The sequence below is a fragment of the Lontra canadensis genome, unplaced genomic scaffold, assembly GCF_010015895.1.
Source record: "Lontra canadensis isolate GAN:19392208 unplaced genomic scaffold, GSC_riverotter_1.0 scaffold1, whole genome shotgun sequence".
NCBI lineage: Eukaryota > Metazoa > Chordata > Mammalia > Carnivora > Mustelidae > Lontra > Lontra canadensis.
The window spans coordinates 18,148,805-18,163,746 of record NW_022630995.1 but is presented as its reverse complement, the minus strand read 5'-3'; the positions used below and the strand labels follow the sequence as shown (position 1 = coordinate 18,163,746).

At 35.7% G+C, this 14,942-nt stretch overlaps 1 protein-coding gene across 1 annotated transcript in view; it reads left to right on the top strand.

Moving 5' to 3' along the window:
* ADGRL3 (adhesion G protein-coupled receptor L3) overlaps nucleotides 1–14,942 on the top strand; it is a 792,227-nt gene that overhangs the window by 313,705 nt on the left and 463,580 nt on the right. Inside the window, exon 4 of the mRNA XM_032849431.1 lies at nucleotides 1,644–1,847. Coding sequence (XP_032705322.1) covers nucleotides 1,644–1,847 — 204 coding nt within the window. The remainder of the gene's footprint in view (nucleotides 1–1,643; nucleotides 1,848–14,942) is intronic.

The window sequence follows — 14,942 nt, the reverse complement described above, 5'->3', positions numbered from 1 at the left end:
CATTTTGGTCTTAAAACTTGTTTTCTTCTTTCACACCTTTTTCATTTACACAATCTAGCAAAATTGCAGAGATTACTTTTTGCCCGGATATTTTAATATTCACTCATTATAGTGAGTAGAAATAAAAATGATGTTTCAGAACAATTTTGAACTTAGTTATGTTGCAGACTGGCTAGTTCTAGTCTAAACTTTTTTTTTTTTTCATGGAAGATGGGTTGTTGGACAAATTTCTTAATATTTTTGTTTTCTTTTTTTTTAAGATTTTATTTATTTATTTGACAGAGAGAGATCACAAGTAGGCAGAGAGGCAGGCAGAGAAAGGAGGAAGCAGGCTCCCCGCTGAGCAGGGAGCCCGATGCGGGACTTGATCCCAGGACCCTGAGATCATGACCTGAGCCGAAGGCAGCAGCTTAACCCACTGAGCCACCCAGGCGCCCCAATATTTTTGTTTTCTATAAGGGTTAGTTTCTTGTGATTTGGGAGAGAACACGTATTTCAGTCTTAATTTGCAAATTTTATATGTCAAGAAATTATAGCACCACTGTATAAACTTAGAGTGTTAGAAAGATGATCATAAAATTCTCTTGTTTTATTGAATTTCCTAGTTTCTCTCCTGAGTTCTGAATGGTAGTCAGATAGCATTTTTAATATGTTTTTAACTATGCATGTTATAGTATGTTAAAGATAATTGTGTAAAGCAAAGTCTTTTTCCTTGTAAAGTCTGTTTCTTTCTGGTAGTAGGAACATTTTCATTACCGTTCCTGTTTATAAGACTAGCTGCAGTTAGTGTAGAAAAATGTGTATCTCGGGTATCAGTGCACCAGAAAATTAAAAAAACAAAACAAAACAAAAACAAACCTGTACTTAAATGGCTCTGTTTTTCATGGCATATAATGTATGACCGTTTTGTGAATTATTAAAAAAATCATATGTGTACAATTTTATTTTTTCATTATTGTCTTGGTCTTCCATATTTATTCATTTATGTAATATGTACCATTTGTCAGTAAAATCACTGTGTATTTAAATGGCAAAAATGTATGTATATCTTTTTCACCCTGATGTTCATCACAGATCTTAATACAGTATCTTTCAAAAAATGTTAAATTACCTGAAACATATAAATATAAAACAATCCATGTAAATGTAACAACATAACAAACAAAATGAGACTAATAAAATAAATAAATAAATAAACACCTCTCTGAAACTGTCGGCACCCATTACCTTATCAAGCTTTTTGTGTGTAAATACTTAGTTCAGTAACATTTTTATTTATGCTTAGAGAATTTAATGGCTATAATTTTACAGCAGAATGCTATGAATCTATAAAATATAAAATTTATATTTTTTTCAAGTAGCTTTCTCTGCTTTCAATAATTATGTCTAATTTTCCAATTACTGCTAAGGATTAGGTTGAGGTAGTGTTTAGCTAGGACAGAAATACACAATCCGCACGACACTCGGGGACGGGGGATGTGTTCTCCTCAGCTCCAGGTTATCTGAGTGGGGCCTGGGGTGGCTGGAGTCCAGGGACTAGGGCCTGCGGCAGAGAGCAGCCTCGGGAATAGCCTCTAGCTGGGCTCCTCTGCAGCGGGCCTGAGCTGAGCGGAGTCTGATGGTGCGCCCTGCGGTCCCCGCAGGTGGCAAGCACAGTGAGCGACATCCAGCCCTTCCTGCTCCACTGCGACATGCTGAGCGCAGCCCCGGAGGCGCTCTCCCACCCAGACATCTCCTTCAGCAACCAGCCGCAGAGCGGGCCACTACTCATCGTGGACAAGGGCCCCGTGGAGCTGCCAGAGGAGGTCGTGGTCCAGGTGCCCAAGGAGCCCAGAGTGCAGCCCAAGGTGCGGCCAGCGGTGGGGAGAGGGGGTTGGGGGAGGCTGGGCAGGGACTCCTGGAAGGCTCCGCCCCAGGCAGTGCCCCAAATGTGTCTTCTCATTTGTTCTCGTCAGCATCCGCTCAATGAGGCTGATGTCTGTCTGCATCTAGCGGTCTCCCAGCAAGTCGTTGAACCCTGCATGCTTGTTCTGTGTTAGAGCCTCCTCATTATGCCAAAGTGTTTGACTTTAATTTCTGAATGGGTTTGAAATATCTCTGCAGTATCGCAGGAAATTTCAAATTACTTTTAGTGACCATTTCAACTATTGTAAAATGTGATGCTTGTAAAAGACAAATTTTAACATTTCTGATCATCTGCGTGTTTGGGGAAAGAAAAAAATCTCATCAATGGAAACTACCAAGTTTTTGAGGAGAGTAGGATGAACACATCTTGGTTGGGAATTGTGTATAGTCATTTAAAGCATAAAATCTGATAGAAAAGTGATAGTTATAAAAGCAACATAATTTTCTTATGAAAATGTTGACAGTGCTTTATAATATTGTCTTTGCACCTGGCAAATGCAGTGAATGACATCCATCTCTCTTTTTTTTTTCTTTTCTTTTTTTTTTTAAGAGAAGAGAGATCACAAGTAGGCAGAGAGGCAGGCAGAGAGAGAGGAGAAAGCTCTCTGCTCAGCAGAGAGCCCAATGTGGGGCTCGATCCCAGGACTCTGGGATCATGACCTGAGCCGAAGACAGAGGCTTTAACCCACTGAGCCACCCAGGCGCCCCTGACATCCATCTCTTGAAGCTCTAGTGAGAAATAGAATACTTGCAAAAATTCAATACTGTTCTTTTCCCCAATAATTTATCCAATACTTAGGCAATGTAATTTTTCTCACTAAACTCCATACTCCTTATCCCTCTTATTTCCTATAGGGAATATAATATAATATAATAAGTATAATGTGATATGTAATATACATTTTATTTATATACATGATATATTTTTATGTTAATGTTCTTTGATAATATTTAAACAATTGATAAACTTATATGAATGCAATATGTATATATTTCATATATATTTTTCATATATATTGTATATATGAAATACATTTATATTATATTACATTATATTATATACCATATTAACAGTTTTATTTGTAAACTACATGAAAAAGGCTGGGAAGCATTTGGCTAGGGGAACCATAATTAATCGAGTCTTTTCCTAAAACAGTGTCACCTCTCCTACTCCATAATTTCTTCAAGGGGATATTCACACAAGAAATACTGGCAAAGGAACACAAAATAGCACTGAGCTTATCTTCTTGACCCCATAACCGTATTCCCTGGTAAAATAAGCTGGAAAACTTGGTTTTCAGCTCAGGGACCAAGAGAAAAATATCGTAAACCCATCTGAGATGGATTTTTCAATTCTGACATGTAAGAGTTAAACCTCTTCAATTACTGCAGCTACATAGAAAGAGTAAGTGTGAGAGTGACTTGGCCTTCATGGTGGCTCTGTCTGCTCAGTCACCTAGTTCAGTCAATGGCCTAGAATCTTTCCATCCAGATTCGCATTCCTTCCTTGGTGTTGATGATTAGTGATGGGGAGTGCATGTACTTCCACAGAAGTGTGTGCAATTGTTTCTAGTGTGTTCAGCAAATTCAGGGAAAATGTATAGTAAACATTCTTCAAGAAATTCTTTTTTATTTTTTTTTCTTCTGCTCTTTGTTTTATCATTTCAAACCTGAAGTGTCTATATTGGATGCAGTCATATTTTTCACAAAATATGCTTCAACAGTTGCAAAATTTTCCTTATGATGTTGGCTTTTGATTTATATTTTAAAATAATAATACAAAATTAATATTATTTAAGTTCTTTCAATGCATGTACATTCATCACAGTTTCTAGTACTCCTGAGGAAGGAATCCAAAAACGAAGTTTAATTTTTGAGTAAATGTTATAAATGTTCAAGCCAGCAGCTAACATTTACACACACACACACACACACACACACACACACACGTCTGCTGGCAACTCAATTTTGAGGGGAAAAGAATCAGAATATCAGTCAGAATACTTTTTCCTATAGAACTTTTGCTAAGTAGTTGGCTGAATTTAAATGCTCCCCAACATTTATAGTTTAATAAGATTTTTCTATGTTACTAGCTTTTACTTTTTGCCATGTATGTGACAACTTTCAGTACAGTAATGGGTTCTAAATCATGCTTTTCTCTCAACTTACAAATAGGAAATTTTCATTATATTTTGCTTTAGACAGTAAAGAAAGCATAAGTATGTGATCTCATAAGTGGAGACTGAGGTAAACGTCATGTGATTTTAAAAGGAGCCTGCAGAATCATGTTAATCTGTTATAAGGAGACAATATTTTTTGAAAGTTGCTTTGGTGCAAAAGTAATTTTATTAGGTAAAGAGCATCTGAAGGTCATCTTCTAGTACTCCCTAAAGAAAAAATAAAGAAGAAAAAAAAGTAAATATTACAGGGGCATTATCTTTTCTGATACACAAGATGATACATACAGCTGGAATGCTTAGACACGTATTAAAAATGAAAGTGAAAGGAAAAATACCACATTACTTTGAGCTCTTCAAGTTGAAAAGACAGGAAGGAATGCAAACAAGCAGATGTCCAGTGAACTCTGGCTCCCTCCCCTTCTCCTTTCCTCCACATTTCTTAAAATAAAAACAACTGTTTGCTACAGAAGCAAGATAATTTAAGATACAGAAAACTCAGAAATCAATATAAAGACATATTAATGTAATTTTTAATTGAAAAATCAAATTGATGCTCCTTTTAAAAATGTTAACCTCTGTCCTATAGATAGCCAGAAAACTGAGGAGAAAGCCAACAAAAGCAATCCTAACAACATTAAAAAAAAAATCTTTTTATTGGCTTGAAATTAAACTTTGTCCTTTTTAAAATTTTATATTTATTTGACTCAGGATAGCTAATAACCGTTCTTAAGAGTTAATGAGTGTTTGGATTCACAGGAATTAGGACTTCACAGTAGAGCAGCAAAGCATAAAGAGTTTAAAAACATTGTTCTCAGAAGACATGTTTCTCTTTAGCACATTAAGGCAGAAGGAAGTCTGAGGTCAGATTGCCCAGTTAATGACTAGATATCAAGACTTTTCCTTGAAACCAAAGGAATGTAAATGTGTTTTTTATCAGGATTTTCCTTGGTTTAATTGTGATTCTCCTGCAGATGCATAAGTTCATTGAGATGATCTACAAATAACCCTCCTGCAAGCCACACATGGAGTGTGCAGAGTTCATAAGTGTGTTCTCTCAGAATGCAGCGAAAGCATTTAAATCTTGACAAGTTATAAAAAATGCTACCCTGTGCTCATTTTAGAGCTTACCTTTGGAAGAGCCAAAATGCTTTTACAAGGAACTTGTGTATTCTGTCCTTTGGGAGAATCAAATCAAACTCTGCCAACATTTTTTTTTTTTTTCTCATTTTTCCCGTTCTTGGGTTTTTATGTTTATAAATGGGAATGCTTTTATGATAATTGTAAGTAGAAAACTCCATTTGATTTGTTTTGTTACTTTAAACAAAAGTAAAATTGATCTAAATTATAAAATACCGGATGTTCCATAGTTCACTCTTGCCCTTTTTTATTTTTTTCAATGACACTGGATTGAGCATAAATGCCTACTGGATACTGGGCTAAGTGCTAGGAAGACACAGACAGGAAACTCAAACTCTGATCTCTCAGTGAGCACAGGGACACAATAGAGTACAGTGTGGCAGGTGCTTGCTAGGGGATATCTCTACCCTATAACCAAAGAGGCCAAGAACCTTGTTTGTAAAAGTATGATAAACAAGATTTGGTCTGTGCATGTTCGAGAGGGAGTTCTAAATGTAGGAGCAGAAATTATATGCAGAAGTGGTTAAAGATCTGATCAGGATGGCATGATACAACGTTATGTAGAGTTGAGACTTTTGCTGATGGGAGTGAGGGAACAATTAAATTAATCTTACAGGCATTAAGCAAAGACTGACCTGCTGCCTGTATTAACAATGAACTAGAGACTTCAAGACTGGAGATAGGAAGGTTATTCTATTGAGTCAAGTAAGAAATGATGCTAGCCCTGACTCAAAGTGTGAGTGACATCAGTAATAATGAGGATCAATGGACAGGAGTTAGAGATTCATGGGATATGTGACTAGACCAAAAGAAAACTCAGAGGACAAAGAGGTTTCTAGCTTAAAAGAAAGCATGATGAGTGACTGTACCACTTACTGAGGTAAGAAAGACAAGATGAAACAGAGAATGATGGTGTGGAATGATGGTGTTATAAGTAACTTCTTCAACACATTCCTTTGAATAGAAACGTAACTTTTGGGCCCCTAATTAAAAGCTCGTAACTTAAATACAATATACAAATCTGAAAAAAAAGAATAAAAAAAAGATAATTAAAAATGCCATTTGTTGATCATAAGTGATGCTCATCAAAAAGAAAAAAAAATTACCATTCTTTGTGAAGCATTCTGTTTTGTCTTAGGTATGATAAGATACTCTGTAACAAAAGAGCATCTCCTAGGATTTTTATTCAATCCTTCCTTCTACCTCCCAGTGATACCTAGCAGGGTTAGAGTGGAGCCAAGATTAGATCTGACTTTGAGCTCTCTTGTGTTCCCATGAGGCAAGAAACAGAATTCTTATTATAGATACTTCTCAGTACTGTGGCAGGGAAACAGGTTGAACAATTCGGACAGTTGATCTGCAGTTTAGATATATTTGACATTCATTCAGTTCTTAGTACAATGTTCCATGTCAAAATTTGGAAGAATACAGGACACTAATTTGCTCATATTTGTACTCATTAACAGCATAACATGACACATCATTTAATAAAATAATAACAAAAGATAATCTCCATGTATCTTTTGAGACTACCTCAAAAATGATCCTTGATTTATACTCTTGCCTAATTAAAACTGATTATGAGACTAGCCTATCCTTTGATGACATTGTAGAGGGATACTATTTCTTAAAGAGATGTCTAATATTCTCAGTGGGTAAGAGTCTAAAAAATCAAAACTGTACTAAAAAAATAAGCATTTTTAAAGTCATGAGTCTAAGACCATAGCTGAAGAGCTCACCTCATTGTACAGGTGACAGTATTGTAACAAACTGATAGAGGCAGGGAAAGGGTGGCAAAAACTCTTGCTGGGTTACTTGTTGAACAAAATGATTTGGGAATGGAGTCAATTCTTTTATATACCATGAACTCAGCCAACATGATAGGGTAAATCAATGGCCACTGGAATAAATGAGGAACAGGGAGTGGTAAGTGTGAGATGCTTTAAAACCTACAGGCCAGAGCATATACATCTAGTAAATATGATTAGTAGGCAACACATTTTCTCTTATCTCAGACGACATTGCCACGTATGTCTTACTCTTCAGTCTCATGGAAGTTCTGTCAGCTTCCTGTATCTTTGCGAATGATATTATCTTTGCCGGTTGGAATGTCCTATGCCACCTGAGTCCTCTTCAGCTTAGCTAAAAATTTGATGTAGGGTTGAATTGTATTGATTTTCCTTCATATTCACCCATCCCAAGCACTATTTTTTTTTTTTTTAAGATTTTATTTATTTGACAGAGATCACAAGTAGGCAGAGAGGCAGGCAGAGAGAGAGAAGGGGAAGCAGGCTCCCTGCTGAGCAGAGAGCCCAATGTGGGGCTCGATCCCAGGACCCTGGATCATGACCTGAGCCGAAGGCAGGGGCTTTAACCCACTGAGCCACCCAGGCGCCCCCCCAAGCCCTATTCTTGACAGAACAGTTACCTTTCTCTTGATTCTCAACTAGAATGTCCTGAAAGTTAAGCATGGGCATATAGTGAACAATTTCTCTTCATTTCTGTCTGGTTTTTTATTTGCCTTTGCTATAACTGGTGATCATTGCAAAATCTGAGACTGTTACTCTTACTGTTTTTGTTAGTGTTACTTATATTGACTTTGATAAGTTATCCTTCTGGCGTGTTCTCATATTTTTACTCCCCCTACTCCCAAATTTTTTGGAAAAGCTCATTCTAATTTTGTTATTACATTATAGTCTGGCATATGTAGGTAAAGACTAGGCGTTCATAGGGCGATATGGAGTTGAAGGAACTTGTCACAGAAGGACAGATTAATATTGCTATAGCAATGGAAAAACCTCTGCTTTACAAGCTCAGTCTTCTGGATGTAATTGTTACTGCAAGAGAACAGTATAATGTGGTCTTCAAAGTGCTGTGTTAGCTTCTTGTTTTATATTACTGTAGTATTATTTCAGAAGAAAGACCCTGTTCACTTTTGTCTTACAGTGAGGTTTGCTAAGGTAGACAAAAAGTTAGGTCTAATTAATATTCAAAACACATTATTTGCTCATTACTCTTTAGAATTCTTATATACATCTCGGGCCATATTATACTTTGATGTGGGAAAAGGGTAATAGGTCTCTACAGAAATAGGTAAAACACAGAGGTTAAAAGAATAATAATAAACCTTGCAGCCCTGAACATGATTTCAAAGCATTTCTGTAGGAGCTTTTTCTTTCCCGAATGGTATAAATACCAACATGATGAATCCAGTTGAAAATAAATGTGTTGGTGAGTTTGGCCTTAAAGAATTAATAGGGAAATATGATAAATTCTTTTGTTTCTTTTGGCATAAACTGTAAATTATTTTCCCTTTTTCATCTGAGAAGGGTATGAATAGGTTCTCAAAAGGCTTATGGAAATTATATTTTATATATTTTTATAAATTATAAATTATATATATTATATATTTCTTATTACAAACAATATGAATGATGGGAACTAGAAGCTAAACTAACATTTAGGCAAAAAAAAAAATACGCTCCTTTGATTTAGTTAGGAATGTATTGCAAGTTGTTTCATTAACTCATTACTTGAGTATCTGCCATGTGTTAATAATTGTACATATGTCCCAAAGGAGCATATTTGACACTATCAATGACAGATACTTCTTAGAATAAATTAGTCAATTATTAGTAAATCCTTTCCTTTTTCTTCTGTTTCCTTTCAACTTAATGGATGTAGCAAAAGAGATCTGCAGTGTATCCCAGATACAAATGAAACTTCCACTATATTTAGCGGAGCCTTGACCCTAAATTAAGATGAAAGGGGAGGACAGGACAGGTGCGGTGTATAAAACATTGTACTCTCATAGATTGGCTTATGTCTGTGCTTTTAGATTCTGCATTTGTCATACAGTCTCCAGTCCAGAAATATAGAAACTTGGTCAAGACACTATTCTTTTTCTCTTTTATATATATAGTTCATTAAATTGATGACTTTTCCCTTGCTATGATTACTTTCCCTCACTATTGACTACCTGAGAAGCAATTTCTTTTTCTTGGTTATTAGACATATCATTCAATTTTCACCATTTTGCTTTGAATGTTACAGAGAGAATAGTACCATGAATCACCATTATTATCTGAGCTCTGGGGTCAGAAATATTTAGGTCTATTCCCAGCTTCACTTTATATTAGCAGTCTTAACCAGGTTCAAGGACTTATGCTTGAAAAAAAATTATCTCTTCTGTATAGTGTGATGCTAAAAGTACTTACATTGTTGTAATGATTAGGTATCATATATAAATATATTAAATATGATAAGCATATAGTCCTTGAGACCAGTAAGTGATATCTACCACTATTTACCCCTACCCCTTTTTTTATTGGCTTTTTTTTTTTTTTTTGAATAATTATACCAGAGATATGAAATGAAAGATCCACGGAGAATTTTCAGTGAATTTATTTAGTCCTTGTTCATATTTCTGTTAGGGTTGAAGAAAAGACAAAGTAATATTCTAAAATACTGTCTTTATACTTTGGGCCCATTATGAGTTGATAGCTTGGGTAACTAAACTCAAATGTTTAAAAGAGAAAATAACTCGTTAATTTAATTCACATACTTTGTGCCTGTAATGTACATAGAAGACTCTGTAAGGCATTTCCTTTCCTCAGAATTTGTAGTCTGTTGTCGGAGACCGAAGTATACCAGTAAGCGTTTGGCTATGATTTGGTGAAATGCGGTGTCCCACAAGTGCTGTAGTATTTTAAAGAAGGAAGAGATGGCATTCCTGGTGTGGCATGGGGGGTAGGATAGAAGGGAGAATAGGTAGGATAGAAGGGAGAGTGGGTAAAGCATTCTTAGATAATGTGGTATTTTAACTAACTCTTGAAAATCCCTAGGATCCTTTGCAAGCAGTTGGGAGGTGCTGGAGGATGGGGGTTCTCCAAAGTATTGAATTATGTGAACAAAATTTTAGTTGGAAAGAATTCTGTCATTTTCATCAAACAGTGAAGAGTAGTTTAACCAGCAATATGGACATGAGGGAAGAAATAGTGAGGCAGGAAGTTTGAAGGGGAAGGGTAGGTTGTAACCATCTTGTAGGGGGGTCTTAAATGTCCGGGTGAGACTTTGTACATAATTTCGTCTGCCGCTGAAATTCTTTAGAAGCTCTTGATCAGAGTTGCAGTTTAGAAACTGTCAGGATGATGTGGGGAACTTGAGGGTAGAGCGGGACTTGAAAGTAGATCAGTTAGGTTGTTGCCGTAGGGCAGAAGGTAATGAGTGTCTGAACTGGGGAGCTAGCAATGGGGATGGAGAGAAGATGAACTGTGTGAGAGAAGCACATGAATCAGCAGAACCTGGTTACCGGTTAATTGGATGTAGGAAGTGAGGACGAGGGAATCAAAGATGCCTCGGTGGCTGGGTTGGTACCATTCACAGAATTAGGATGTCAAGAGGAAGCTTTGGTTTTCAGGGAAAAATGGAGAGTTTGGTCTTCAAAATACTGGGTTAGAAGTGTAAAGGTTAGGCAAACTCTACGATATGAATCTAAATATCAAGGGAAAAGTTATTGCTAGTGATAAAGTTAGGAGTTTTCAACGTAAAGGTGATAATTAAGGCCGTGGGGGGTTATGAGATTACCCAAAGCATAGAAGATAATAGGCAATGAGAGATCCTGGGGATACACCTACATTTGGGGAAGAGAAAATTATAAGCTGTTGAAGGTGATCAAATCATGGCTCGACATGTTGGTGAGGTAGAGGAAGTCCCAAACCTTTTTTATGCTTTGCCCCTCTGGCAGCCTTTACTAATGCTAATCCACAGAAAGTTCATATATACAAAAGGATGACAGAGCATGAGCTAAATGGATGAGAAAATGAAAGTGTTTTTGATTCTCAGTGATAAATTATTGATGCCATGATCTTTCTTAAATGCCCTATGTATAAATAGAGCAAATAATAGGGGATGAGGTTTATGAGTATATACGATGGAATCAAGGAAGTATGACTAAGTTTAGTAATTTTCTCCTATTTGGGGATGGCTTTTCCCTGTTCCTTTTTGATCAATAGTTAATTATAATACATCAGGCTAAAGCAGTGCTGGAGTGAACCATTTTAAAAGTATGTAGTACAAATTTAAAATTTTTATTTCTGGGATGTTTAATACTGCTGGAGATTAAAAGAAAAACACTAAAATATTTTTGGATCAGGCTTATGAATTAATAATTAAACTAAAGATTATATATTGTAATGAGTTTTAACTGAATGAATTTAAATATGTATATGTATATGCATATGTATATGTTATACTATATTTATATGTAGTTTGTAGCCAAAAAAAGAAGGTGAAGACTTGTTGAAATACTGAAATCATTTTAGAATTTAAGAATTATACTATGGGGGCGCCTGGGTGGCTCAGTGGGTTAAAGCCTATGCCTTTGGCTCAGGTCATGATCTCAGGGTCCTAGGATGGAGCCTGCTTCCTCCCCTCTCTCTCTCTCTGCCTGCCTCTCTGCCTACTTGTGATCTGTCTGTCAGATAAATAAATAAAACCTTAAAAAAAAAAAAGAATCATAATGTTAAAATTGTCATGTTTATCAAAACTAGGCTTAAATATAAAAAATTAACATTATTTCCAATGCATTTGCTTAGACAGAAAAATATTTATATACACCTTTATTTCTATGTTAAAAAGTAAATGCATTAAGACTTTTACTTTTTAAAAATCTTAGGAATTCAAAATGATTGACTTCTTAATTTTCTTCGAAACTGTTGATCTTGTAAAAGTAATTTAATCCCACACTTTCACATCTGGAAAAATAGATAGACTATTTTGTTCATTTGATATTTATAAATTTGGTTTTGCCCATATTAAATAATGTAATTACTTATAGAAAATGAAAAATAATTTGATTATTTATAATGGGAAGAGAGTCTAGCAGAATTATTTGAACAGCTTATGAAAATATGTATTTTGCTGGTTTATTTCTTACCTATATTTTATTTCTCCTGTTAAACAAATCTGTTTACTATTTTAAAATAAACGTCTACTACAACATAGTATTGTCATACACATATACACAAGTGCCTGTCTATAGGGTTGTAGATAATAATTACATGTGTGAAATTTAAACAAAGTAGAAATGGTTAAGTAACCCATGGATAGAACTCTACTTTAGATTATATATACACTCTGTTAAAATCTTTATAGGTGTTGTGTTGTAGTTCAGAGGATGTAAAATGTTTATAAGATGTAACTATAAATCTAAAGTAAGTTATCATTAATTGAAAACGACAAGACTTGTTTTGGTTTTTGTTTTCCATGCTACATAAAGTATTTACTTGTTTTCCTCGTACAAGATTGTGATACAAACTTTGAATTATGCGGCCACATGACATGGGACATTATAAGTATTTTGGTAAGAGCTTTAGTAATCTAATTTTCTGGGCCATTCCCAATTTAATGTCTTCATCTCTTACAGTTACTCCTTATACCCATGCCACGTCTAACTCTGTTGCTTTGGGTTCTCTCGTGGCCATGCCCTTCTCTCCCTTTTTTGCCTTTCTGAATCCCAGTCATATTTTAGTTCTTGGTATTTGGGGTAAGAGGCAGTGTAATTTAGTGATAAAGAGGACTGTTTCTTGGGCCAGAATGTCGGGTGTTCAATCCAGACTCCATTACTTCCCAAATGTCTGACCTCTCCAAGCCTCTCTGTATCTTTCAAATAGGAGTAATAACCATAATAATTGATAGACTTATGGTATTAAATGAGTTAATCTGTATCATGTACTTAAAAATGTCATAGCATCAGTGGGTAATGTGTCAGTGAGTGTATTTTTCTCTTCTCTCTTTTAATCTGTTCTATATTGTCTGGTGTCACTTCCTATGGGAAGGCTTCCTTGATCCCTGGCAGCTAAGGTATGACAGCACTATTATACCTCGTCTGTTGACTTATCTGTTTTCTACCTTGGACTCTGTTTAATAGCAGACACTGTCCCTTTCATCTTTATATTCTAAGTACCCCAAAATTGAGCATTCTCTGTGAAAGGTACTCATGTTTGTTGAATGAGTAAATGAATTAATGAGATTTTTGAGATATGTTCTGTTGTGTAGGAACTTACATAAACTACTAGAGAAGTTATAACTAAGGTCATGGGAGTGAAGGGCTCACAGACGAAGATGACAAGATTCTGGAATCCTGTGGTTTTTTTTCTGTAGTGGGAAGGCAAGGAGAAAGCTGTAGTATAGATGTACACACAATTAGCACGGAGTTCCATGGGATGGACTGGAGCAGGATCACATATTAATTCTGTTTTATACAGTGTTGCAATATCCGAATTTCCTTTCTGCCTCATCAGTGACTTTTCCTGATTGTGTGGTTACAAAGATCAGATAAGCAAGGAAACTCAGTAGTTGGAGGGGCCTGAAGGTAACACTGGCTTCCTTTGTTGCAGAGACGCAGGTATGTGTATACCTGATCACAGCCGTAGTTCACGGTTTAATGTGTTGTGCTGCTATGGCTTATATCTGTTTTTTAAGCAGAGACTCCGTAGGTCAGAGAGGGGCCATAATGGATGTCCTTAAGGGAGGAAGATTTAGGGATGAGTAAATGTTACTCTGGAGGTGACATGATCTGGGATTTATGAATATTTAAGGCTTACGGTCTTCACTTCCTATTCTAAGTAACACTCTTCTTTGTTCTGTCCTTGTTACTGATGTTTAATAGACCTCTGTTCCACTAATCCTATGTCTGTGATTTACTAACTTACTGTCTATTCTTAATACATTTTATGATTCTGCCTCTGCCTCCCAAATTACCTGCCTATACATTATGTATATGTAACACATAAGTTTTATCTGTCCTGTTTGTTTCTTGTCTCTATGGCAGACTGACTAGTCTCAATTAAAATGGCAAATACAGGGTGCATGTGTTACAGTTAGGCTGACCATATGTCCTGGTTTTCCCAGAGAGACCTGTTATCCTGCAGGAATCTCTAACAGTGTCCTCTTTCATTCTCAAAAGTGTCCTGATTTGGGTGATAATGTATATAGTCACCTTAGTATTAATCTACCATCTGCTACTTGTAGAACTATGTAAATTGAAGTAATTTGTATAATATCCCATCCATAAAATTAATGGGTTGGCTACTATTTGTAAAGTCCTTGCCAAATCTAAAATTCTTTGATATTATGGAAAAGAAGTATGAAGCTTTTTCCTTCTTGAGTCTACTACAACCCTGAAGACAAGTGCATTTTCCCATTTACAAATGGATCTAAATGCAAGTTGAATATAAATGCAGGCATTAACTACTTTGAAATGTGCAAAATTACACTTTTAATTTATACTTGGGGCAAAATATTTGAGACATTGTGACCATGGACTTTAAAATTGAAAAACTAAAAGCACTTTCATTATTTCTTTAAAAAGGGAGTATATTAAATAAAAGGCTTTGAAATCATTACATGTGGTTTTAAGAATATTTTATGGCTGTGAGTTCAACCTGTGCTTATATTCCTTATCTGCACATTGAATTAAATAGTTGGCAAGGAATACTGGTTTCTGAGGAAAGTAATGATTTTAGTTTTCAATATGATAAATTTCTAGGTGTTCATGAGCCCATTCTGTAGGAATTTTGAGAATAATGGGAATTAAAGTAGATTAGATCTTTAGCAGCAGATTTGGGTATCACCTACAGAGAGAAAAAATCACATAAATGTATGAATTGTTCCAGAAGGGTTAGTATAAATGTAGAAAGGAAGTGAAGAGAATTTGGA